The 27878-nt window shown below is 38.2% G+C and overlaps 1 protein-coding gene across 1 annotated transcript in view; it reads left to right on the plus strand.

Annotated features, from left to right (window-relative positions):
- Positions 1-27538, plus strand: part of LOC149282212 (prolyl 3-hydroxylase 2-like) — a 70999-nt gene extending 43461 nt beyond the window's left edge. The window contains exons 2-15 of the mRNA XM_089498484.1: positions 7605-7748; positions 8788-8977; positions 17000-17131; positions 17519-17661; positions 17932-18021; positions 20132-20172; positions 20679-20773; positions 21337-21464; positions 22572-22667; positions 22978-23128; positions 23382-23499; positions 24757-24832; positions 26451-26591; positions 27437-27538. Of these exons, the coding sequence (XP_089354610.1) occupies positions 7605-7748; positions 8788-8977; positions 17000-17131; positions 17519-17661; positions 17932-18021; positions 20132-20172; positions 20679-20773; positions 21337-21464; positions 22572-22667; positions 22978-23128; positions 23382-23499; positions 24757-24832; positions 26451-26591; positions 27437-27538 (1647 nt within the window). The remainder of the gene's footprint in view (positions 1-7604; positions 7749-8787; positions 8978-16999; positions 17132-17518; positions 17662-17931; positions 18022-20131; positions 20173-20678; positions 20774-21336; positions 21465-22571; positions 22668-22977; positions 23129-23381; positions 23500-24756; positions 24833-26450; positions 26592-27436) is intronic.
- The last annotated feature ends 340 nt before the right edge of the window (positions 27539-27878 follow it).

Below are 27878 nucleotides of genomic sequence, written 5' to 3' on the forward strand. Positions count from 1 at the left end.
TAACAGACCTCCGGCTCCCTTGAGTGATTTTAAGCCTTGAACCGGCTTAAAATCACTCAAGGGAGCCGGAGGTCTGTTAAAGACCTCCGATACCGCTCCCTCGCGATCCACGCGGCAACTGCTGCTGTGCGCCGGGGTTTGTTGTCAGATCCCGGCGCACAACACTGAAGCCGCGCCCACCGCCGTCCGTGCCCTCTGAACCCGGAAGAAGACAGAAGAAGAGGAGCGAAGAAGACAGAAGAAGAGGAGCGAAGAGGAAGAGAAGGAGCTTACTGCTGTAAGAAGAAAAGAGGAAAGGTAGGAAATCATTCAGTGAGAGTGACAGTGAGAGTGGATTGGTATGTGTGGAATCTGTGGATTGGTATGTGTGGATTGGTATGCGTGGAATCTGTGGATTGGTTAGTGTGGATTGGTAAATGTGGATTGGTATGTGTGGATTGGTATGTGTGGAATCTGTGGATTGGTATGTGTGGAATCTGTGGATTGGTATGTGTGGATTGGTATGCGTGGAATCTGTGGATTGGTATGCGTGGAATTTGTGGATTGGTATGTGTGGATTGGTATGCGTGGATTCTGTGGATTGGTAAATGTGGATTGGTATGTGTGGATTGGTATGTGTGGAATCTGTGGATTGGTATGTGTGGAATCTGGATTGGTATGTGTGGATTGGTATGCGTGGAATCTGTGGATTGGTATGTGTGGATTGGTATGCGTGGAATCTGTGGATTGGTAAGTGTGGGATCTGTGGATTGGTATGTGTGGAATCTGTGGATTGGTATGTGTGGAATCTGTGGATTGGTAAGTGTGGATTGGTAAATGTGGATTGGTAAATGTATGAGAGTGATGGGTGTTATGCTGTACCATTTCCAATGTCTTTTTCATTATAATTATGCTCTAAAGTACATCATAACTCCCATCACTCTATACTGTTCCATACAGTGGCAGAGCTGGGAGACAGAGGCCTTGCACCCCCACCGCAGGACTCCTGAAAGGTAAGTGAACTTCAAAGGGGGGAGAGGGTAGATAGGGAGAAGGGAGTGAGACGGGGGGATAGGGGGTAGATAGGGAGAAGGGAGTGAGAAGGGGTAGATAGGGCAGAAGGGGGTGAGAATGGGTAGATAGGGAGAAAGGAGGGTAGCAAGAATATTGAAATAAAGAGTCAGAATGAGAGAGCGAAAATGAATGGATTAATGTGTGGATGAATTGTTTGAATGAGTGAGAGAATTAATGAATTTGTGAGAATGCATCAATGAATATGTGTAAATAATTTGTGTGAAAGAATAAATGATTGTGTGAATGAAAGTGAATTAGTGAGTGACTGTAAAAGTGTTTGTGTTAATCATAGGTGTATAGTTGATTTGTCAAAAAGGCAAAGATGGTATAAGCAGGGTGTTTATGGGACAAAAATGGCACAGGCAGGGTGTTTATGGGACAAAGATGGCACAGGTAGCGTGTTTGGGAACAATGCTGACTCATGCTGGGCTGTTTGGGGGCAAAGATGGCACGTGTAATTTGGGTGCTGGTCAGGTTCTATGTGGGCAATGTGGACGCTGTTTTTTTTGGAGGGTTATTAAAGAAAGCACTATTATATGTTCAGTAAATGTTATTTATATGTGTTTATTTTACTTATAAGTTATTAATTTATTTTTTCAGATTTCTTGTTGTTTACAGTTGACATACAGTTTACAAATTGGTGCAATAAATATTCTTAACATAATGTCTTTACATTTGGTGGGGGGGGGGTGCCACTTACAGGATCCGCCCGGGGTGCCAAATACTCTAGGTACGCCCCTGTGTATCCCATACTTCACAAGCTGTTGTCTACAGCTATGCAAGAATCGATGTATCAAAAGCATACCAAGTGCAGGAAAAAGACTAATACATATTAATGAGGAGAGTAGAGCATAAACACTGAGGTGGAAGATGTCTCTCAAACTTGTATATTTTTACCTTTTTTTCAAAGCTATAATGCTCAAGACTAATGCCAATACTTTTTAATACATTTCTTTCTTACCCCATCCATAAGCAAGTTCTTGGGAGTATACTTGCTATACTATACCATCTCTGTTAAGCCATGGTCACACGGTGTAGATAACCATGAGGGGCACATTTTAGTAAATTCTAGCATTAGCTGGTGTCTTGTAAATGGTTAGCAAATGCTAGCCCTCTATTTCTGCCATGTCTAACTCTCGGCATTCCTACCCCTTCTTGTGGCTGAGCTTTTAGTTTTAGGCTTAATTTCCCAAGTCTTTGAGAAAAGTCCGTTCTTCTCCCTGTATTGAGAGTGTCAGAACAAATTTCAGTTCTTTATACGATAAAGGACATGATGATAACAATAATAATTATAAAATATAACTCCTTACATTTTGGCCGTTTTTAGGCAATGTGTTTGTATTCTTTTGAAAACATATCTGTAACAGGTCTGTCTTTCATCCTCCTACTGAATAGTTGTTCATCAAACTGGACAGATAAAGGTGTGCGTGCCCTGGAACCTGTCTGTGTTTGTAGGGCATAGCTCAGGGGGCTTTATCCACACTAATGAAGACTACCTTCTGTTTGTCATCTCATCTCCTATCTTAATCTTCGCATTCCAGACAGTACACATACAACATAATTTTCTCTGTTTAAAAACTATAATAAGATCAGATATATCTGCGAGGATAACATACATCATTGTAGAAGTTAATAAAGAGAGGGAAGTTAAGCTTGCATGGGCTAGGCATATGGCTATCCTGGCTGTAAAACGAGACCAAGGGCTGCTTTTAAGAGCAGATATTTCCATCAGTCTCCATTGTTGCATTTTTGTAGTGGCTGTTATCAGTTTTACCCCTGAGAATTTGATTTCAGACATGTCATTGAATCATAAACCACTCACTTTTCACCTCAGTTAAAGTTTAGACAGGTCGCTGAAGCAAACCCATTGTGGATAGTTTGAATACAAATACATTGTTTTAAAGATGTTTTTAAATAATGCTCTATCACGGTGATGCAGGTCACCTCAGGCCTCAAGAGCCTCTAACAGGCCACAATTTTTGGATATCCCTGTTTGAGCGCAATCATCGACACACAGAATTCCTGGCATGTTTTCATCCCTCGAGGCCTCAAGCTGTCCACCACTTTGACAGAACATTATAAACATTTTAAACTACGTGTTTTTATTTAAGCCATGCATAACGTAAACCGGAGCGCACAATGCATTAGCTATTGAGAAAAGCCTATTTAACATAATAGCCCAAGGGATATTGTTAAATGTAGATGCTTCTCTTAGCAACACCCTTCATAATTAGCTTTATAATTAGATAACTATTTTATAGACCTTAGGTAGAAAATACCCATAAGGGTGTTCCCAAACATGTTCAGTTCTGTTTTTAACCCCTTAAGGACAATGGGCCCATTGAAAACAATGCAGTTTGAGCCCGTACATGTACAGGCTTTGTCATTAAGGGGTAATGTATTTTTTGTTTAAATACAATGTTCTCTGAGTTTGTTTTGAATGAACAATATGTCCAAAGGTACATTGTATCATTCTGTACATTAGCATAATACTGACCTATAGTTTTGGAAGAGTGTGAAAATGTTTATTTAAAACCTTTTCTAAAATGTGTAGTTATCCCGTATAAGTAGTTTACTCTAAACATGCTTTATGTTTGTCACAGACCCTTAACAATTCCCGTTGTAGCAGTCATAGATTCCAAACCCTGGATGTGGCATAATGTCTCATATGTAAGAAGGAGCTGTGGTTTATTTTTTTCATTTAAAGTGAATGCATGAATTTAATATAAACATATGAGCATCAGAGAAAGCATATGTACAGAATGAAATGAGATGCCGGCTCTATTGAGTTTAAATTACTCTAAACTTTCCAACAGCGTATGTAAAATATGACGTGAGAAGCTAGGGTGACATCATGTCTGGTGCAGACATATTTAATTAGGAAACCTATACTGCTTCCATATGCATACTTACTGTGTATTTAGCAATTATGATAGCTTTATAAATATATGCCGTGATTAAGGGTTTAAGGGACATATGGCTTTCTTTTATAGAAAAGTCCCCAGCCTGTGGGAGTAGTTGGTCATATTCTTCCTTGTGTACACTATAAACCAAATGTATCCCCATGGCCCTGTGAACACATATGTACATTTTAAAGCCTTATGACTTTAAGGATTATTTGGAAAGAAAATGCTTCTTGGTGATCACTAGTGGTTTTAGTACATACAGGTCTGCTGTCTTCATTTCACAGGTATGGCATGACATCATACAGCTTTTAACCAATAAAACAGGTCTAAACAATCCTCATGTCTGCAGGCAGAGAGATAAGCCATGACAGTTCCCAACCATGTTGATAATCATAAATGCATTTTTTACATTTTAACTTATGTTGATTTATTGTCGCAGAAGTAGCCACAATTGATAGTTTAGCTTTGACCCAGGCATTTATGTTAGAACAGGAAGCCTTTCCGTGAAGGTATGAAGAATATTTTGCCCCTGAAGCCATCCTTTTAAAAATGTCACAAACGTGGTAAAATAGCCACATTCAGCAGGGAACACAGAGCAATACAGAGGCATTCATAGCAATGGCATTTAGTGCTCAAGGGGAAAACTTGATTTCTAAGCAACGTCACCCACAAACAAGAAAACCATTGTGGGATGGTGATGTAATTCCCAGACTTGTAACCCTTGTATTTCACCTTTTTGGAATTCTATAAAAAAACAGCTTTAAAAATGTTATTGTATTCTTAATACCCAGGGATACTGATTTATGTGGAATACAATTAACTGTGTACACTTAAATGTCAATGTAAAAATAGGTTAATCTTCTTATTTAACCAGCTACAATGTTCATTGCATTCTTAAGATAACAAACCAAGCTAATGTCTGAAACTATGTAAATTTCTGCTTTAATTAGTAGATAGCATAGTCCTATTATTCGGATATAAACCCAACTAGGTTGTGGCCCTTAAAGAAAGTTCTAATATTTTTCATTCTTTATAGTATAATACTGTCTAATTTGTTTTCACTTTGTGGGCGTTCAAATGTTTATAATCATATAATAATCCATACTCTTAACAATAGTTTTTGGTGTAGACACAGCTAAAATGGCTGATTTTGTGATATATAGATGATGGATGGCCTGGTTCAACATGTGGCCAATAATATTGTTAAGCTAATCTATTAAATATATTCTTCTCTGCTGTATTCACAGAGGAAAATGAAATGCCAGGTAATATACAGCAGGATGAGATAAATGCCCCAGTACATGTCGCCTGTCTAACCCAGGAAGAAGTGCAGTGCCGCCTAAAAAAAATCAAAATAGACAAATCACCAGGTCCAGATGGCATTCACCCCCGCGTTCTAAGGGAGTTAAGTAATGTAATAGACAGACCCCTATTTCTAATATTCAAGGACTCTATAGTGACAGGGTCTGTTCCCCAGGACTGGCGCATAGCAAATGTTGTGCCAATATTCAAAAAGGGGACAAAAAGTGACCCGGGGAATTATAGGCCTGTTAGTTTAACTTCTGTTGTGTGTAAACTGTTTGAGGGTTTCCTAAGAGATGCTATTTTGGAGTATCTCAATGAAAATAAGTGTATGACTCCATATCAGCATGGGTTTACAAGGGATCGGTCCTGTCAAACTAACCTGATCAGCTTTTATGAGGAGGTGAGCTCAAGACTGGATCGGGGTGAATCGCTGGATGTCGTATATCTTGATTTTTCCAAAGCATTTGATACGGTGCCACATAAAAGGCTCGTACATAAAATGAGAATGCTTGGGCTGGGGGAGAATGTGTGTATGTGGGTAAGTAACTGGCTCAGTGATAGGAAACAGAGGGTGGTTATTAATGGTACATACTCTGAGTGGGTGACTGTTGCTAGTGGGGTACCACAGGGGTCAGTTTTGGGTCCTATTCTTTTTAATATATTTATTAATGACCTTGTAGAGGGATTGCATAGTAAAGTATCAATCTTTGCAGACGATACTAAGCTCTGTAACGTGGTTAACACAATAGAGGACAGCGCACGATTACAAATGGATCTGCATAGGTTGGAGGCTTGGGCTGGGATGTGGCAGATGAGGTTCAACACAGATAAATGTAAGGTTATGCACATGGGGAAGAAAAATCCAGGCTGGGAATATGTATTAAATGGGAAAACACTGGGGACTGATATGGAAAAGGACTTAGGAGTTTTAGTTAACAGTAAATTTACCTGTAGCGACCAGTGTCAGGCAGCTGCTGCTAAGGCAAATAAAATCATGGGGTGCATCAAAAGGGGCATAGATGCCCACGACAAGGAAATAATTCTACCCCTGTACAAGTCACTAGTCAGACCACACATGGAATACTGTGTACAGTACTGGGCACCAGTGTACAAGAAAGATATAGTGGAGCTGGAGAGGGTTCAAAGACGGGCAACCAGAGTAATAAGGGGAATGGGAGGACTACAGTACCCAGAAAGATTATCAGAATTGGGGTTATTTAGTTTGGAAAAAAGACGGCTTAGGGGGGACTTAATAACTATGTATAAATATATAAGGGGACAGTACAGAGATCACTCCCAGGACCTATTTAGACCCAGGACTGTATCTATAACAAGGGGACATCCTCTACGGCTGGAGGAAAGAATGTTTCTACACCAGCACAGAAGGGGCTTCTTTACAGTAAGAGCGGTGAGATTATGGAACTCTCTGCCAGAGGAAGTGGTGATGGTAAACTCAATAAAAGAGTTCAAAAGGAGCCTGGACGTGTTTCTTGAAAGCAATAATATTACAAGTTATGGATATTAGATTAATAGGGACAGAACGTTGATCCAGGGATTTATTCTGATTGCCATATTTGGAGTCGGGAAGGAATTTTCCCCCTGGTATGGGGCAATTGGCATCTGCTTCATAAGGGTTTTTTGCCTTCCTCTGGATCAACACAGTAGGGACACAATATGTATATAGGTTGAACTTGATGGACTTTGGTCTTTTTTCAACCTTATGAACTATGTTACTATGTTAATACCTAGACTACCATCAACAACTATTACCATGCTCACACTGACCCTTTATTAGCAACAAACATTCTGTAACATACTACCGAAGGTCTGCTTAATTGTGCTTATCTTTCAGTTATGTGTCTTCTGTTGTTACTTGATGTTGTTCTGTTAGTTATATATTTTTCGATTGTATCTTCAAACCTGTTATTTTCTATGTCCTTCTCAACTGCCAGCTCTCGTGTAGCCAATTTTAGGTGTTTATCATGTGTGGTATCATCTTTTGTATTTATGTCTTCATTTTGACAGCAGGTAAATAAAGGCTCCAGGCACTCAAGAGTTCCAGCGTCAGGCAGATTTATTGAGACAAAAAAACAACGTTTCAACCTCACAATGAGGTCTTTTTCAAGTTTTGACAGCATCATGTAATATGCTGCACCATGGCAATGCCAACATTAAGCTGGTCAAAGCAATAGCCATTATTCTAGCGCCGGTATGCTTAAATGGCTATATATCATGAAGATGACGAGAAGGAAGATGATAATAATGAAATCATTTTGAAGTTGTTGTCCATGTGTTATATACCTTGTTAAACACTTTGCTGAACCTACGTTTGTCTTGCAGTTAAACCAGTTGGATAAAGCTGCAGAAGCTGCCCATACATTCTTCATGGCCAATCCTGAGCACATGGAAATGCAGCAGAATCTAGAGGACTACCACAAGAATTCAGATGCCCATTTGGTGGATAGGGAACGCCTCATTCATATGGTGAGAGTACAGACAGGTTGATACCATTAAAGTGATACCAGTAAGGACACCAGCTGAAGGAATATTATTTATCAAACTGAAAATCTATTTCCAGTAATTCATAGGCTTTTGATGTCATACAAGTGGCTATTTCCGTGTCAATGGTGTCATGAGCCAGAACCTCACAGAAGGAATATAATTTCTCAGCTACTAAAGCATATTAGCATTCTCTCAGACTGAGCTAAGCAGCGAAGTGAAGCATAATATTGTCAAGAACCTAGCTGACTCTGCTCTTTGATGCAATATAATACATTTTACTGCTCATTGCCTGTAAACACAATATGTGCAAATGGTCTAACAGATTGAAGTTACATTTCCTATTGAAATCACATTTGCAAATTAAATGGAAAAAACAAACAATTGAAGCATGTTCTTTTGGCACATTATCTTCCCTGAAAAAAATATGTACTTTGTAATGTAGTGATTAAAAATATATACCAAAGCTATAGTTTTGTGTAACCATTCACTCCTTCACTCAGCCTATTATGACAGAATGAGCAAATCCCAGAATGACATTGCAACGAAAGGCCTCTAAAAACAGTAGGTTGGATACCAATTTCTTAGAAATTCCCATGTGCCTTGGATATAACTAGTGGGCCACTGTCTTTAATGCCACCCTAAATAGACTGAACTCTAGAATTTGCAATATGTATGCGTATATGTTGGGGGGTGAATTGTGTCAACTCTGCAGCCAATAAATACATGCTGCTGCATGCTCGGCTTTTACACTCTTTACACATTAAACTGACCACCACCTTTGGACGTTTGCCCCATTGGCCTGCATTTTTATTATATGTTTCTTTTTTGTAGAGTGACCTTTTTCACACCGTATGTAAAATGACCATCATATTTGTTTACCAAACTACATCAGAGGGGTATCTCAAGTTATTACCGTTATTTTTAAAAAAAATCTTTCTATGTATGATACTTTGTATTGATGAAACCAAGATGGCTGCCCTCTTTACTTATGTAAACATGTTTTTCTGTGTTCTATTCCTAGGAGGATTACCATGCGGGGGTGAAGCTGTATGATGCAGAGCAGTATGAGCTGGCGATCCAGCGCTTAGAGGATGCACTCCAAGGGTATTACAGGGCAGATGTTGAGTGCAGAGCAATGTGTCTGGGTCCTCACAAGTTTGATGAATATGAACATGTGAAATATAGCGCTACTCTCTATGAAGCCATCGCAGGTTAGTTTGGTTACAGTTAATTTGTATAACTTTTAACATGTTTGGACAAGGGTGTATAAGACGATGTCTACTGAATTTCATTTGTGTTTCAATGTGCATTACCACTTGAAACAGGTGAAGAATAATGTTAATAGCCATGCAAACCTATAGCTTTTACAATTTACTTTGCTTTATCAAATACATACATATAACCATCAGGGCCTCCACTGGGGTAGGCCATCTAATTACATGTGTAGCCGCAGCAGCCAATGCACCTGCATTGGTGGCCGCATCCACATGTATAATTAGATGGCCGGTCTTGAGGGTGGCCAGGGCCAGCAATGCAGCTGCAGGGGGCAAAAGAGAACCGTGTGGGCTGATGCACAGATTTCCTACTCAGACTCCTACAGCGCATCTGCCACGCAAAGCAAGATCGCGTTGCGGACTGCCAGAGGATGGGAACGAGGGTGTGAGGTGAGAAGAGAGCTGTTCCATGATGACATATATATGGTAAGACCCCCATGCACAGAAATCTCCCATTGACTCATCAGACCACCGAGGAGGAGGGGAGCTGCAGTTCCTTAAGCATATTAACTCCTTTGGGACCAGGGCTTTTTCATAACCCAAGTACCAGAGTTTTTTGGCATTTTTACCATATGTTTGTTAAATCGTGATTCCCCTTTTCCATATATATATATGATAAACCCACACAAATTATACAGCATTTTTTCCAAGAGAAGAAGGCCCTTTTTTAAGTATATAGTCTCCTGTCGAAAAACAGCTACCCTTGCCTTGAATGTACCAGGCACAAGGGACATGCGTTGACATTCCTCCTACATTAGGCTACAAATGGCTGAAAAAAATACCAGAAGCTATGGGCTCCTTTGAGCATATCACTAGGTAAGTGTATCACCTCAATAGGTTTATCTGCAAAACTGTCATTTAAAAAGGGACAGTTTAGTGTCCCTGACAGCCTTTTATAAAGAAGAATGCCTATTAAAGCACTCTAATACTAGTACTTTAACCCATTCACACCACATTAGGACGTACCAGTACATCCTTAAAAGCAGTGCCAAGATGCCCATTAGAAAATAAGTACGACCTTACTTTGTTACGGCGGCCTGGACTCTCCCCTGTCGGCAGAAGCCAGCATTGCCGGTTTCCTCCTGGTTTACAAAGAATCTTAGTATAGGTTTTGTTAGCTACTATCACAAATAACTATTATGTTTAATGCATTTCTATTATTTTTAAAAAAGGGCCTTCTTCTCTTGGAAAAAATGCTGTATAATTTGTGTGGGTTTATCATATATATATGGAAAAGGGGAATCACGATTTAACAAACATATGGTAAAAATGCCAAAAAACTCTGGTACTTAGGTTATGAAAAAGCCCTGGTCCCAAAGGAGTTAATATGCTTAAGGAACTGCAGCTCCCCTCCTCCTCGGTGGTCTGATGAGTCAATGGGAGATTTCTGTGCATGGGGGTCTTACCATATATATGTCATCATGGAACAGCTTGGCTGTTTCTTCATTCCCAGACCTGGCCTCCATCTGGATAACCCGTTTGGCCATCCTTACAGTACTGTTACCTTACAAGATACTGTTTTCTTTTTTTATTAATAACCCATTATAGAATATAACCCCTAAAGCAAATGACAGTATTGAAACTGCATTATTTGAAAATTTTGGACACTCAACAATTAAAAGTTTAAAAGTTTTTTGTTATACAATGAGAAAGTTACCTCTTACAACTCCCTGAAGGAGCCTTCTGGGAGAAAGCTTTGCAGGTTCGTGGAATGTGCATTCTGGAAGTTAAGTGTTTGGTAGTAGTACTTGGAGTCAGTAACATGACTAATTGAAAGAATATGATGTTATATTAGGCAACGAAAAAGCAATTCCCTCTATGGAGAGCAGAAACTGAAATAAAGATTTGCCAAGTAATTTTGCCATGAATAAACAAAGAAGAAACTTTCACAAATGTACACTTGAGCAGGTCGTTTTTTTTGGCAGCTGCAGCCCTGCTGTGGTTTAAAACCTCACTGAAGATCAAGGTAGAGGTCACCAACCAGTGAGAATTACCTCCCGGTGATCCACAGCAACCCAGAAATAGTCACATTAGGGCAACCTGATATAAAAAACATAACTTATTCTCTGAATTAAAGGAAATTTCAGATTGCCTGTCCATGGTGTACTGTGCCTGATACACCTGGTATATAATTGACCATCAACTTCTCTTTCAGAGGTAGTTACTTGAGTCTGCAGTTGCCATTCAAATTCTAGTATTAATGACTTGGAGAGGTGTTTCTGTCAAAAGTGGTAAATTAATGGAAGACTTTAAACTGTTTTTGACATGCCAAAAAAGACCATTCTGGGACTTATAAATCTATATGAGAAAAGAGGGATTCCAAGTGGGAGTAACCATTTGAGGTGACCTCATCCCGTGAAAAGAATTTGTTTTTCTGAAACCTGCCAAGCTTCACAATTACTTTATTCAGTAAACTAAAAAAAGTGTTTGGATCTGTATAACTCCAGTGCTATGGTAACTGAGTACTATGAACATTATTTTCTTGTCTCAGGGCCAAATATAGTAAATTCATTTGTATGGATTCTTTGTTTGGATGACTTATTTCTATTGGCATTAACATGTAAAAGCTCTTTAAAAATAATAAAGGTTCCAGAGAGAGCTATAACAAAAAGCCTGAAAGTTATCTCATTACGCTAATGGGAATCCGTCCTAATTTCTTTCTCCGTGTAGCTTACCCTTTTTTGTGTTGTATGTCACTGGAGCATTAGACTTGGTATGAAGCCCACACACTACTAAGCAAAACAGTTATTCCCATAAGGTAAATTATGCTTAAATAGAGTATAAGAATACAGCTGTCACAGCCCAGCTGGTGGATATTTGGCATAGCTTGTAATAGTTTGGGTCTATGTATCAATATCTGTTGAATGTTTTCTGAAATATTTGTGCATCTTGCACTTGTGGACAAAAAAACTAACCTTTTGATAGCTTAATAACCTTAATACTTGATCAAAGGGAAAGTCAGTCAGTTATAAAAGAGACAGTTTAATGTCCCATACAGCCTTTCTCTCTCTCTCTCTCTCTCTCCCTTTCGCTCTCGTCCTCCTTCACAGGTAAAGAACGCATAATAAGGTATTTACAACATAATTTACTGTACATTCTTCACTTGCAGATATTGTTTGTATGTGTATGTTAGCATATTAAGAAAGTCATTCAACTTCTTACATTTACATTGGATGTAACCCAGAAATATTATGTGAGCTTAGCAAGGCCATCTTGGCTTATTGCTCAGGGTCGCTATTAGTTAGTGTTGGAAATCTCACTCTCAACAGCAAAAAGATGTTGTGGGGGTTGTTGTGGGCTGGACTGAATGCTAAAATTTCCACCAGCAGCACTCCCACACAATGAATGAGTTAAAGCCCCACAAATTTATTAAAATACCCTTATTGGTAATCATGTGAAAATCTACCAACTATTCTGATAAAAGCTGGCTTTTCAGTTAAAAATGTTGTGGTATCAGTAGGAAGAATGGTAGAAAGCTAAATATCCAAGCTGTAGAACATCACACCAGGGGACAAGTAAGTATTACATGCTTTCAGGTTAGCAAGTACTTAATGTTTATTTAGGATTAGTTTGCTGAAGACAGAAAACAGACTTCATTAGAAAAACGAGTAAGAGGATGTGTTTAATTGCACAGCAATGTGTAAAAGAATGCAGTACTTTATCATAGAGAACTTTCTTTCCTCTAACCCTTTACATCACCCTTTACAATCCAGTTCCTTCGCATAACAATCTATTAAGACAACCCTCACCAAAATTACTAATGATCTCACCGCTAAAACATTTTTCCTATTGGACCACTCTGCTGCCTTTGACACTTTTGACCACCCCTTTTGAAAGCCCTTTATTCTCATGGCATCTGTGACATGCATCTCTCCTAGGTCAAGTCCTACCGTTCTGACCATACTTTCATCGATTCTCTATCATTTGTTCCTCTCTCCCACCACTCTCTGTTAGTATGCATCAAGGCTTGGTTCTGACCTTCTACCCTCCCCTAGCCACATCTCATCCTCTATTCTATTGGATTTCAGTACCATTTCTACCCTGAGAATGCACTAGTTTACTTTTTTTTATCCTGACCCCTCACCCTCTCTTCTAACTCTTGTCTTAATGCAATGACATCTTGGACCTCCATTGGCTTCTCATACCCTCCAGAATTACATTTAAACTCCTGACCTACAAAGCCTTTAACTACACTGCAGCCCCTGCATCTCTACCCATACTACAAGTAGACTTCTTATCTACCTCGTTGTTCTTCCCATTTCTCTCTTTTATCAATATCTCCTCTTCCAGATTGTGTATCTATGATTTTACTCAAGCTGTACCTGTTTCTTGGAATGGCTTTTCCCATTCTGTCAGACTCTCTCCCACTTACTCTAATGTTAAAAGCTTACTATGAACCTACCTATTCAGAAAAGCATACAATCTACCCTTAACTTGCATCCTGGAAAAAAAGATCATGTCCTCACTACCATAGAAATTCCTATAAATGAATGTAATGTAACATATTTAATTATATTACATATCACATTGATATTGACTGAGATCTAGGAATGGAAACCACCAAATGTGAAAGTTTTTTGGTTAAGGGTGAAAGCCTAAAACACCCTACCAAGTGAAAACATTCCACAATAGCCATAAACTATCCAAGCAAACAGATAACTCATTTCCTTAGACTCAATAACAGAAAATTGCTTCTTGCACATGATTACAACCAGTCAGAATGTTATGGACATATTTTGTGGAGCAGACAACAGTTGTTAGTCTTGTATATGATTTCCCACAGATGTTCTATATCCTTTTCTCTGGAAGCTTGATTATATGACCACAGTAAGGCTTGCATTCTAGCCAAAAAGCTTCGTTTTTGAAAATACAATTAAGTAACACAGGCATATGCTTTCCTTCTTCAAGTCTTATTTATACTTTAGTAGTATTCTGCGTGCTGCAGAGACGTAGATATGATGGGCAAGCTGGTTTGTTAGTATCTTCCCAGCTGCAAAGTGTCTGCCAATAGGTCACTCGCAGAGACTTGTCATCATACCTTTATTTATACACAGCTGCACTTGATAAACTTCGGGATCAAAGGATTCTCAAATGCAGTTTTACTTTGTCATTTAGTAGAATATGTATTGTATGTACAGTTTATTTTAACTTCCATGACCTAAAAGAGATGCAGGCAAAACAATTAATCGGTTGGCTACTTTAAGTCCAAGCAAACTAATTGGTTTCGTGATTGGTACATGGACCTCCCAACAATGAAATGTCCTCCAACCATTTCTACTCTCTAAAATGGACTTCATAGAAATTGCATTTAAAGAATCACTATTCTTCCTTATAGAAGTCAGTGTAGCTAAATGGGGAATTGCAAGGAATTACTAGTATGGTTTTAATTCTTCATTGTAGAGCATGATTAAACTCTGCAATGATCCATAAATGCCAAGGACATACAGGTCTGAGAGTTAACACACTGGACTACACCATCTGGCACTAAGAACTACCGTATTGGCTCGGATATAGGCCGCCCCCGTATATAGGCCGCACCCTAAAAGTTTGGTGCTTTTTTAAAGAAAACTTTTTTTTCTTTAAAAAAGCACCAAAAAAACATGCTGCCACTCTGTCTCCCCCCCCCGAGATATGCTGCCACTGTCCTCCCCCCCCCGTGATATGCTGCCACTGTCCTCCCCCCCCGAGATATGCTGCCACTGTCCTCCTCCCCCTCCCGAGATATGCTGCCACGGCTGCGTATACAACTTCCGGTGCCGGCACTCAGCGGATGTGCCGGCACCGGAAGTTGTATACGCGTATTGCGTAGATGTCCCCCGCCGGCCCCGCAAGACACCCGGGAGTCTGCTCTGGTAAGTCTTGGGGGCAGAGGTAAAACGCATCGTGCAGACGTTCACCGGCTGCGGCGATGCGGGTAAACAGCCTCCGCAGCCGGTGACCGTCCGCACGATGCGCTTAGACAACCTCCCGTGCCGGCACCCCCCCGTGGAAAGTGCTGGCAGGGGAGGCTGTCTGAGCGTATCGGAGAGTAGGATACAGGTCCCCTGCACCACTGCGGGGGATCTGTATTCTAACCCCGCTGCTAGACCCCGAATATAGGCCGCACCCCCACTTTAAAGACTTAAAGTGGGGGGGAAAAGTGCGGCCTATATTCGAGCCAATACGGTATATTCAGAATTAATAATCCACTATATATATTATTTGGCTTTTTTTTTAATAATTATACCACACATATCATTCTATTAACCAACTTTTTATATTAGCAAATTAATCTTCCATGCCCATTCTGTTTACTCCACAAAAATGATGTATTTTATGATCAGTGTTTCCAGCGCATCTGTTTTCTCTCAACAATAAAATTGGGGGGATTGTTTGTAATTGACATAATGACTCACAATATATGACTTAACTTTTGACATACTGATTTTTTTAGTTCTATTAACATTCAGCACAAACTAATGGCATAAGGGTGTCTGTTCAGCTGCTGCCTGTGGTCGCATGAATTGGAACAGCATGCTTTGAAAGGTTATATCTGGCAGTTTACTTCATCTACGACTGTTAAAATAATCTCCTGGATAGATGTAGGAAGTTACACATTACAGTAATAGGATATGCCAAATGTGTCGTGTTAAAAGATAAAGTATTTGTGCCAGACGGATGGGCAACACATTGCAGCTGTGACCTGGTTCTTGTGTTTTTTTATACTGTCTCTGTCCACATTTGCCTAGTTTAGCTCGATCTTATGATTCCTATTAAAATGAAGTACTGTGAGGAAAGCCCAGGATTTGGCACTAAGTTTAGGTTATTCTTGTTTCTGTCTTCTTCTTTTTGGTTTTTTTTTACTCCCACGTGATCCTTTTCATCAAAGCAAATGTAATATATCTTAACCAGCCAATAAAGCAATTGCTTACAATACTCCGATTCCTACATTAATTGTCCAATTATTCTTACATCATTACAATTTTCTTTCCAGCCATTTGCATCCATGTTGTTATTCTGTTATATCCCCACCTTGAAGTCTATGGCCATTCCTATTTCTTTTAGAAGGAGGGAGACAAGGACTCATTCCTCTCAGTCTGATCACGCTGTTCAAGAGTGGTTCTTTTTATACAAAAATATTATCAGGCTTACTCTTTGTATCCAGGTTGTTGCTCAGCGACCAAACCTCAAAGAATACTAACAGAAAATGTTTAGTGATTCATTGCATGAACACCTGAGAATTCTAGCCACCCTTGGGGAATATTTCAGGGCAGAGATGGGAATCTCAGGGACCATACTGTATAGATGGTACAACTCATGTACATGATATGTATTACATATATATCATGATTATTGTTTTTTGACAGGGTACCGTGTATGTGTGATTACACAGTTTGTGTGACATAATCGTATTTTGTAATGCTTCTAATCATATTTTGGCATACATGTGTAATGTGTATCTTTGTGACACATGGCACTGATAACAATGATGTGTTCCAGATGGAACATTTTACATTTTCTACAGAGCTCTCATCTCTTTAGCTGATTTATTATTCCCCTTTCATGGCTCCCAGCCAGCTGTACCTGTGATTTTTAACAAACTTAGAAATTAACATCTGGAAATAACTTTGCGAACAACCTTTTAATTGCAGTCTAGCAACGTTTGTGCTACACAGACTCATGTTTGAATGTCACGTCATTGTTATATGTTAAACTGTCCAGATTAATATATGTATTATTTGTAATAAGGGTTATAAAAACAATCTGAAGTTCAAACCGAAACTTACCTTTCTGTCTGATTGCATCTCTTGATGTGAACTAAGATAATTTACTGCTGGTTGCACGTACCGGGGTATGATGAGACACGCATGGATAACATACCCACATTCTCTGCTTATTTGTTTGTTCGCGTAACAGCGATGTTACATAACAAGGGTATGTTGTTTGTGTTATAAAGTAGTGTTTGTTTTCCAAATTCAGATCACTACATCCAGATCCTAGCGTGTGAGCATGAGTGTGTGCGGGAGCTTGCCACACGCCCTGGGCGCTTATCACCTATTGAGAATTTTCTTCCGTTGCATTATGACTTCCTGCAATTCAGCTACTACAGAGGTGATAACTTTATATAACTTCTATAACTTTATATATATCGCACATTTCTGTGGATAATATTTTCAGTTATGTAACGTGTATGATTTTCATAAATTCCCTTTGATTTTTGTATTTTTTTTTAAAATACGGTTCTATACACATATATATATACTGGTAATACATATATTTGTGCTCTAAATGTGTGGATTATATAAGAGGTTTTACAGTGTGTGATACCAGATCCAAAATGTTCATGGCCCAAAGTCTTCTCCTATTGTCCTATTTTCTCTATGCAAAAGTAAAAGCCAGTAAGACATAGGCTAACGTACTCTGGTCTCCCATAACCCTGGAGATATAGGTTATATGGTTATTTATAACGGGTTTCATTCACTTTGTATCTCTTTGTAGTTGGTGATATCATAAAAGCCTTGGAATGTGCCAAGTCCTATCTGCTTTTCCATCCTGGGGACACGGATGTGTCTGAAAATGTGAGCTTTTATGAAAGCCTGTTACCTGAGCATGTGCGTCCAGAGGATATTAAACCTAGAAAAGTGAGTATTAGTATGGATAACAAGCAATGCTGGATCTCCTAAGACTGTACAATATTTGGTTTGTAACAAATCAAAGCAGTTCTTCACGGTGGGTACATGTATAACTCCGTTACAGATTTATTCTAAATCTGGAGATTTTCCAGCCACATGTTAGAAAAACTAAGATGAAAAAGAGTAATAAATGTTTGACATTTAAATGTCTATTGCAGTATTTGTATCTTGTCGCTATGACAGTTCTTGACAGTGTCTTTTTCCATTTTTTATCTCCAGGAAGCTGCTCAGTTTGTTAAACATCATATTTTTGAGTCTGAAATCATGCAAGCCGCAGCTGCTGGCTTGGGGTTTTCATATGATGAACCGGTATGTATTCAATGTTTTCTTAGTGTTTCTGTGTTATATTTTTTATTATTATTTAGTGATTTACAAAGCATCATCATATTCTACAGTGCTGTACAAAGGGTAAACGGGACATAGCAAATAATACATTAATAATAATAACATTACAATTTTAATTTACAGAAACAAGAGGGCCTTGCTTAAACAAGCTTACAATCTAGACAGAGTTAGGGGATGAAAGCAAATCTTTGGGAACATGGTGCAAATGTTCAAACTTTCTCTTTTTGCCCTCTTAAACATTTGTTGCACATGAATGAATGAATGAATGAATGACAGTGAATCTCATATACTGTATGATGTTATATTATTACATTGATAGCATCTGGTCTCCAGCCTAAAATGATGTGTGTACCACTATTTCAACGAGTTCAAAAACATTGTCTTAAAGCAAGAATGTAATGTACAAAAAGCCAAATTCTTAGAGAATGTGATATCATGACTCACCTGATACCGAATATGGAAGAATTTTAAGACTAAATATAATAACACGAGGTTCTTCCACAAAATAAAATCCTGCAGTGCAGTGAAGTGCTTTCTTCCATAAAAGAACTTTGGTGAGAGAGAGGCCTCTCCACACCAATGCATGATTTCACTCAATACTTCTATTCTAAATGTTATTTGATCAGCAGACCAGAACCAGCTGTGATAAACCTGAGTTTCTTGACTGCTTCCGCTGGCATAACACATCATTCTAATGAAAATACTTCCATGTGCCTGTTCAAGGGGAATGAACAGGCACACTTACTGCCCCTGTGACACCTCTCCTTTATATAGCACCTACAAATCCTACATACATAAGAAGTGTAGAGGGTTATTTAGCTGGGTGTTTTTTTCACTTTTTATCCAAATATATATGCAATGTTGTCTCTAGCATGGTTTATAACTAAATAGAAATGACTTATGACATAAAACGTAGAGGATGGCTATTACGCATAATCATAGAAACTTAGAACTTGATTGATGGCGGATAAGAATCATTCAGCCCATCCAGTCTGCCCATTTTTTCTGATGTAAAAACTCAAACATCAATCAGTCCTTGATCTTGTCTTAGTTTCATGATCGATGTATGCCTATCCCTTGCTTGTTTAAATTCTGTGCCATTCGCCATTTAGTTTGAAACTATTCTTGTTCATTGTGGCAGATAAGCATGCTTAGGTGAGATTTGTGGAGTGGCTTATCGGAAGCCATACATAGGATCAGAAACATTACTCTGAAGATGATCGATAATAGATGGTTGCTAAACTTCCAGTACAGTGTGGTATATGTGTCTTAAAATACATGTTACAGGAGGCCAACATGGGTCTTGCAGAGTCAAAGAGTATTTCTAAATGTAAGGAATTACCAAATCTTAACAATAAAATACTGAGTTTGTACCGCATACCTACAGGGCTCTGTTCAGGCACTTCTTCCTTAAGAGGAGTCATTGTAATCTTTTAAAACGATTTTAAACTATGTTAATGACCTCAGACGTCTCGTTTAGTGTGTTGGTTGACTGACATAATCCCAGCCAATAAAAAAGGGATCAATCTGTTTTTTAACCAAGGAAGAGGCATACTGAAATTATTAAATATTATATCAGACTAAATGTCATGACTGTTTCTTTACGTCCTGCACGTGCAGAGAAAATGCGATTATTCTTCCATTTTATAAAGAATTGCTATAAAATAAGTACATTTCACCGTGGATAATTAATATCTCCTTTAAGACATGTCTAACCCTATTGCACTGGGGGGGGGGTTGCATTGTGTTAATGGGAATGTGTAATTAAGTTGTTCCATATGCTCATACTATTCGGATGTCATATGTTTTACACTGATCTGAAGAATAAACATTAAGATTCTTTCAAGCTTGTGCTTTTTTTATTTCTTTACATAAAAATGTACATGAAACATAGATTAAGCATTTTGTTCTACTCAAGTTCCTGAATGCATAATCTGTAAAAAAATTATTCAGAGGTCAATACCTGCAAGCAGTGAATGCGATTGTAGTGTTTGATTTATGAAATGCACTGAAGGGGAAAAGCAATAAAGTTGCTATGAACGAGGAGAAATGTAATTTTGATATCTTGTTACAGGAGTTCTGGGTTACTGGCGGAGATCGGCAAGATGAAAACAGGTATGCACAAGGGTGAAAGTTACCGGTGCACAACAATACATTTTCAGTTTGCTCTTGAGAGGCCTAAAATGTCATCGATGTATCCGGCCACTCATGGGGTCTTTACTTTTCATACTTTATTATATCATCACAGACTAGTTATAGGCAGGTAGAAGTTATGCTGGTGTATGTTAGCTATGCAGAATAAACATGTACCATCTAAGGAACATGTCTTAAGGCTGATATAGTACAAATATTGGTGTGGTCTGAAAACCAAGTTCTTGTACCAAGAGCCCTGTACAAACAATTCACATGGGATGAAAACATTGATTACTGTTCAAATAGGGTTTTCCTGGATGATTTGCCCAAATACTGAAGAATCCAGTTGTAAACCTGGTACATTACATTACTACACCGTAATATACAATTAGTAAAGTCATCAATCCAAATTTCTGGTTATGTCTTCTTACTGTTATAGATATAATATTCAGTGTCATAGATTATTTTAATCCTTGTTTTGGTGTTAGTGTTCCCCCTGTGGCGAATGATGAACTGACAGGTGTCACTGGACTCTTATCTGGAAAGAAGGCTGTTCAGAAAATTGACCGAGAGCTAAGAGAGGGTGAGATTCCAAATTGTTAGGAGTTGCTAAGAAATTTAGATGTGTACCAAAATAATTATGGGGTATAAATAAATCAGTTTTCCTATGTCTTTGTAATTTTGTGTCGTGTGTTTTTTCCTTTGTTGCCATCTAGTGGTCACAACCAAATGAAGCACTGGCCAGCGATTATATAGTAACGGCTTCATGTATTGAATTGTTACCTGGATTAGTATTGTATTTAATATACTTATTTGTTATATTCATGTGGACAGATTTTTTAAATCTTTGTAAACACTAAGATGATAAAAGCTTGTATGGATGGGCACTGTTGTTGCCAGATCTATAACTTTACACACAAACTTTATGTGAGACAAGTTGGCAATATGGACATTGTTACAATCCCCCCCCCCAGGTTTCCTGTTGCTTCTTTAACTACCATGTTTGATTTAATGTGGTCATCATTCAGCAGTCCTTAATTGTTTTTTCCAATTTAATGTATACCTTGCATGTTGGTTGTCCTCTACATATAGGCCTGTATAAAATGACACTTATTGAATGTAAATGTTGTTGTCTGTCCTCTGCAGGAGGTCCTCTGATTTATCCAGACATTAAACTTGTCTATAACTCTGCACACCTGAATGGCACACAGAGGGTACAGCTGGACAACGTTATATCTGACGAGGAGTGCAGAGAGCTGCAAAAACTTGCCAATGTATGTATCACATAAAGTCACACCATGGCTGAACATCCATTCGTGAGGCAGTATACCGTTTTAATCATCAAAGTGTAAAGCAAAAAGCTCAAGGACATCTCGATACATTCCTATTAATTAACATGATAGAACATTTCACTTCTTTAGTATACTGAAAGATTCCTGGCTGAGGGTTTAAGCTTTGACTTTAGGATTTCCAGGAATTCTGTATAGAAACATAGTTTTAATGGAATAGTCTGTGCAAGTCTCTTCATGCTAATATTCTATTGGTTTCCATGTTCCATATATGATCTTCCTTTCTGTTTCCTGTTAAGGAATTCTGTAGACCTTATGAACCAACAAGTTGTTGCCGTTTTAAGAGGACATCCAAACTATTTGTTAACCTAGTACTTTGTGTAAATATGGGATTTGGTAAATGAAGTACTTTTGGCATTGTATGTTATGTAATAATGTCTCAACTATTTCATCTGTATGGCTAAAGTGACTCTGAGTAATAAGGTGCTATTAGTTATCTGAGACAAACACGATTTTAAACTTCCTGTGACAAGGCATAGTTGAAAAATTATTACATTTCATACAAGATGGTCTCTACTGGGAGACTTAAGTATTATCCTGGCTTTACTTGTCATGTGAAGTCCTTTCTATGGAGTCATGTGTTTCTAATAATTAGAATGTACAACGCTCACACAAGTATTATCAATAAAACCCACATTTTAATGTTTTTCCCCCAAATCCTTCATTTTACATTTTAGTAAGCAAAAAATAATTTTGTATGTATACCAAGAGATGAAGTATCTGACTTCCTGTTGTCAGGATCTGTATGATTAAGAACCCCCTATTGATTTTTATTGATTGCTTTAGGCAGACGTTGCAGGGGTGGACTGAGGAAAAGAGAAATCATTTAAACAATGCAACCTTTTCTGCCTTTTTTCTTTGCTAAACTAAATTGACTTAAAACAGGTTTCTTGTAAATTTAGTTATGCTAGAGATCATGAAAGTAACTGTTCCCCTGTAAACACAAGTAATTCACTTGCATGTCATAATGTTGTGGATATAGCATCTTGTTGGCTTTATTTGTCATTCTGCTAAACCAGATTATTTTATCAGATCATAACAATAGCTGGTGATGGATACCGAGGGAAAACCTCTCCCCATACTCCAAATGAGAAGTTTCAAGGGGCCACAGTTCTAAAGGCATTACAGGTATGGATGGTATGCTGGAGTGGGGTTTCTGATGGTGTTATACCGTGCCAATTCACACAAAGACCTACATTCTTCATAATCTAACCAAAAACAAAATACAGTGTAACTAAACCCTGCCACCTACAGTGAGTCAGTGGGACACGTCTGCGTGGATGAAATCTTTCTGATCTGTCCATTATTACTCGGTAACCACTTCCAGTGAGTTTTGGGGGTTTTATCCTAGCAGTAGCCACGTTATGATGTCCTTCATATATACATATGGTCGAAACCATGTAATAAGAACCTGCCCTTTTTTCTCTTCTCCTGAAAGCTTGGGTATGAAGGCCATGTACCAATGAAGAGTGCCCGCTTGTTTTATGATGTCAGTGAAAAAGCCAGAAGTATTGTGCAGTCATATTTCATGCTCAATACAACACTTTTTTTCTCCTACACGCATCTGGTTTGCAGGACAGCTCTACAGGGTGAGTACAACAATATTCTAGTATTATCTCTAAGCGTTCCATTCTACTTCATACTACAATGTGAATACATATACCCTGTAATTTGATTTTGAATGCACTGCTGGATTCTATTACCTATAGAATATTCTCCATATTATCATAGTCAGTAAAATGCATACATAGAATTCACAAGAAGAATTCAATGAGTTAGGGACTAGCTACTCACAGTCTATTATGAATTGATGCCAAGGTAGATTTTGTCTTCAAAATGTAGGTCAACAGGATAACAGAAATGACCTTAGTCACCCAATTCATGCTGACAACTGTTTACTGGATCCAGAGGCCAATGAATGTTGGAAGGAGGCTCCAGCCTACACATTCAGAGATTACAGGTAGGTTCCAGCCTATACATTCAGTGATTACAGGTAGGTTCCAGCCTATACATTCAGAGATTACAGGTAGGTTCCAGCCTATACATTCAGAGATTACAGGTAGGTTCCAGCCTATACATTCAGAGATTACAGGTAGGTTCCATCCTATACATACAGAGTTTACAAGTAGGTTCCAGCCTATACATTCAGAGATTACAGGTAGGTTTCATCCTATACATACAGCGTTTACAAGTAGGTTCCAGCCTATACATTCAGAGATTACAGGTAGGTTCCAGATACATACAGATATTACAGGTAGACCCCAACCTAAAAATAAATCAGTTTACAGACAGGCTCCTTCATATACTGTTCAAACAAAGTGTATAGGCGTTTTGCAACTTGTATACATATCGTACATAGTTTACAGCTAGGCTCCAGACTATACATGTGGAGATTACAGGTAAAATTGAGCCTGTACTTGCAAACATACTATACATGGAGACATTCAAATTGGGCGCCAGTCTAAATTAGCAGAAATCACATGTAGTCTTAAACTTCTATGCAGACCTGTTACAGCTACATTCCAGACTATAGTATACACAGAGAGGTAACAGGTAAGCTTCAGCATACATTATGTTTATATTCCAAAGGTATCATTAGCACTGCACAAGAAGCTGCCCCTTAAAAACAATGGAAAGTGCCTTGTTTTAAGACTTCGGTCGGTTGTAAGAGAAACTATTTCAAGATGTTGCTGCGCATTGACAGACAGCTGGAAACGCCTTATATATGGTAGTAATTTGTACTGAAACATGGCAAAAATCATCTTCCAAGTTCTCTTATCTATCCTTATCTTCTTGTATAAACATCAGATGTCAGCATGTCTATTGCAAGGAGCCAGATATTCCCTGCCCTTCCTTTCTGTCTGACACTACCCATCATTTTAGCTAGTTTGGAGGTAATAGCAGAGGTGATTTTGTCATGTATTAATCTTACAGAAAACATCTTGTAATTATATTGGAAGTGAGAGTATCTATCATTAATATTAGACAGCTTTGAGTGTTTGAGAAGTTTCTATATCTTAGCGAGTTTCCAGTGAAACGCTGATCCATAGCCACAGAAACTAAAGATCTATTAAAAAAAGAAAATAAACATCATATACCAGAAATGTAACCTGGTTGATCCATGTTAATTATATGTGTAGACGAAAGTATTTGAAAGTCTGTTATTGTTGCGTCTGCGCTCCCCTCCGAATAACAATTTCTCCATGTATCTCTGCAGTGCTCTCCTGTATCTAAATGGAGATTTTGACGGAGGAGAATTTGTGTTTACTGAAATGGATGCCAAAACCGTCACTGTGAGTTCATGTCAATAGCACCATAAATAGACTGTATGTCCAGATGCATCCATTGAAATGCAGCATACTTTTGAAGACTCGTTGAGGGCAATGTATATGATAGCCTTGACACAAATGGCAACAATGTATAAATATTATAGCAATAACACTTTTGGGGAATATGAGAATAAAAATGAAAACTCGCATGACCTCACCATAAAAAGTGTTGCATCCCAAATATAATCATTTGCCTGTTTGCAACCAAAAAATGATGTCAGATGTTGTGATATTGCAGCTGTGCCAGATGTGTAAAGCTTGATCATCTGGTTTTTACCTATGTCCAAATTGCAAATGTTGTTCTTATTACCTGCAACATCTTTATTAAGTGCCTCCTGTGTTTTTCATCTAGCTCAGACTTACAGGTAGTCATGACTTTCTGTCTTGAGCAGACAGTGTCAGCAGACAACATGCTTTCTACAAATGTTTAAGTGCCTCATTAACTGTTACTTCTATAAAAGAAGTAAACGTTCTTTGTAACATTTACAAGCTATTTAAAACCATGTCCACTTATCAACATGCTTTCTACACCCTGAGTTATTAAAACCCATAATGTACATACTATAAATATTTGACTTGCTCCCTCTAGTGGCCAGAAGATTATTGTTTATTTCAAATATTCTAAGTAATATTAAAAATAAAAAAGCCCACCACCATACAGTGCACATCCAGCAAAAAAACAAATACTTATATCAGTATGGACAGCATGGAGAAAACACTCTGCTCTTAATTCAAAATGTCCAAAGTTTTAATTGCACTTTAAGAATTCTAGGTAGCGACATTGAACTAAAAGGACACACATCATGCTATTTGGTTCATGCCTAACAAAATTTTACTTCATTTGCATGTTAGTACTGCGTATATACCATTGAGCACAACATAGGGTAAGAACAATATGAGCCAGAGTTCCACTTATATATTGTTAGTTGTCATTAGTGCAAGATAAACACATCAATGACCCGTGCAAGCGGCTTATTCAGTCAAATGTAATCCTTAATCACTTGGTCTTATCAGTGTAGTTTATTTAAAAAAATCAGTGTACTGTTTTAAGTATGCATTATGCAGGGCCAACTAAGCCCTTCCACAAAGGCAAACTTGCCAGGTGTGACCGTTCATCTTTTTAACTAATGGGCGGAGTAGAAACCATAACTTTCCAGTATACTTAGATTTTTGTGCATTAAATGCCTTACAGTGAGCAGAAACATGCAATATTGACACTTTCCCTTTTTTTTTTTTTTTTTACTTTACTGCTGAGATTCTTACCTATACTAATGTAGGTGTATTTTATTGTGTTAGAATGTATTTGAACTGTAGAGTGACTTGTTTTTACCATAGGGTATATAACCATTTCTGAATGGACACATATACATTTCATATATTGAAACCCGCTCAGATAAAGTGCTGGCATGCTGTAGGTAGGATTTATAACCTCACAGAAGGGAATCATTTATTCAGTTATACGTACCAAATACCCCAGCGCAGCACCAAACATGTACTGGTCAGTAATATGTGAAATATACATGTGTACTTGTTACAAAGACACTGCCTGTTTGACATCTGCCATCTTGGGTTTCTTTAACAGGCTTCCATAAAACCTAGGTGTGGTCGTTTGGTTGGTTTTTCTTCTGGAGGAGAGAATCCCCATGGGGTAAAAGCTGTGACCAGAGGACAGAGATGTGCTGTTGCTCTGTGGTTCACATTAGATCCAATGAACCGTGAACTGGTGAGTCGTCATCCCTTCTCTTATTCAGTCAGTGGCCAAGAACAAAGGCAGTGATGGAAAAGAGTAAGATAAAGCCTAGGAGCCTGGATGGGCAGCGATAAGACATATACAAAATCACCAGCAGAGGGCAGCAAAATTAAGTCTTTCTCTGTTCCTTCTATTGGAATCTCATTTGTAATCACAATTTCCTATTTTATTTAAATTTTTCCTATACTGTACTGGGTATGGCTTAGATTTCTTATCTCTCACCACCCTCTTGGTGTCCGTCACCCTCTCCAGATGCGGACTGGTGAAAAAAAAAGAGAGATAAGGAGAAAGGGGAGGTGATAAAGGGAAGCCAAAAAATGAGACAAAGAGAAGAGATCATGAGAAAGGAGAGAATAAAAGAGAAGATGGGGAGAGAAAGAGGAAAGATACTGAAATAGGGGAGACATTGTGAGAAAAGGAAGAGAGAGAGTATGTGTTTTAAAAGTGTTTGTATAGTAGGGCAAGTATGTCTAAGGGCATGTAAGTGTGTGAATGCTGTGGTAAGTGTAAGCCAGATGTTTGTGCAAGGGCAAGCATGAATGCGCGAGTGTGTATATGTATTTTCACAGTCTATCCATTACTATTACTGTTTTGGACCTAAAAGACTCTATAGTCACATTTTAACCTTAACTCTTCTTTTAATTTAAACTAATAATGCAAAGTTGTGTTTTTGTTTTGTTTTATCACACTACTGTGTTCAAGCTTGAAAAAACTAGAACAATTATTGGTATTCCCTACCTCTGGGTTGCGGCAAATACTAAATAACTAGTAATAATGGTGGAATGCCGGCTGAGTACTTTTTTTCCCCATAATTTCAGGAGCGACTACAGGCAGATGAAGTTATAAGAGCGCTGGACCAGGAAAGTCAGGGTGGAAGATTAAGTGAAGATCTGAATATCAACCCAAGGGATGAACTATAACAGGGCTATTTAACAAAGTATTTATTAATTATTAATAATCTTATTAGACAGTTTTATTTTTGTACAAAGCATTAATTGTAATTTAAATGGAAAACAATGTGCTTAAAATACTGAATGTTTCTCTTCTAAAGCGTGTGAGTTTTATTCTTACTGTAAAGTAAAGGGATTATAAACCAAAAGGCAAATTGGTTTATTTTATATAATCTAGACATTGTTTTTCTAATTAAAGGTAATGCAGTTGCAAAGTTTGAAAAGCCTTATCACGATTGCAGTGAAGGGATAGCCTACTCAGGACCACTTTGCACCAAAATCACATTTTATACATAACCATCATGTTCTA

The sequence above is a fragment of the Sceloporus occidentalis genome, unplaced genomic scaffold (genome assembly GCF_023333645.1).
Source record: "Sceloporus occidentalis isolate IW3139 unplaced genomic scaffold, rSceOcc1.0.p SCAF_121, whole genome shotgun sequence".
NCBI lineage: Eukaryota > Metazoa > Chordata > Lepidosauria > Squamata > Phrynosomatidae > Sceloporus > Sceloporus occidentalis.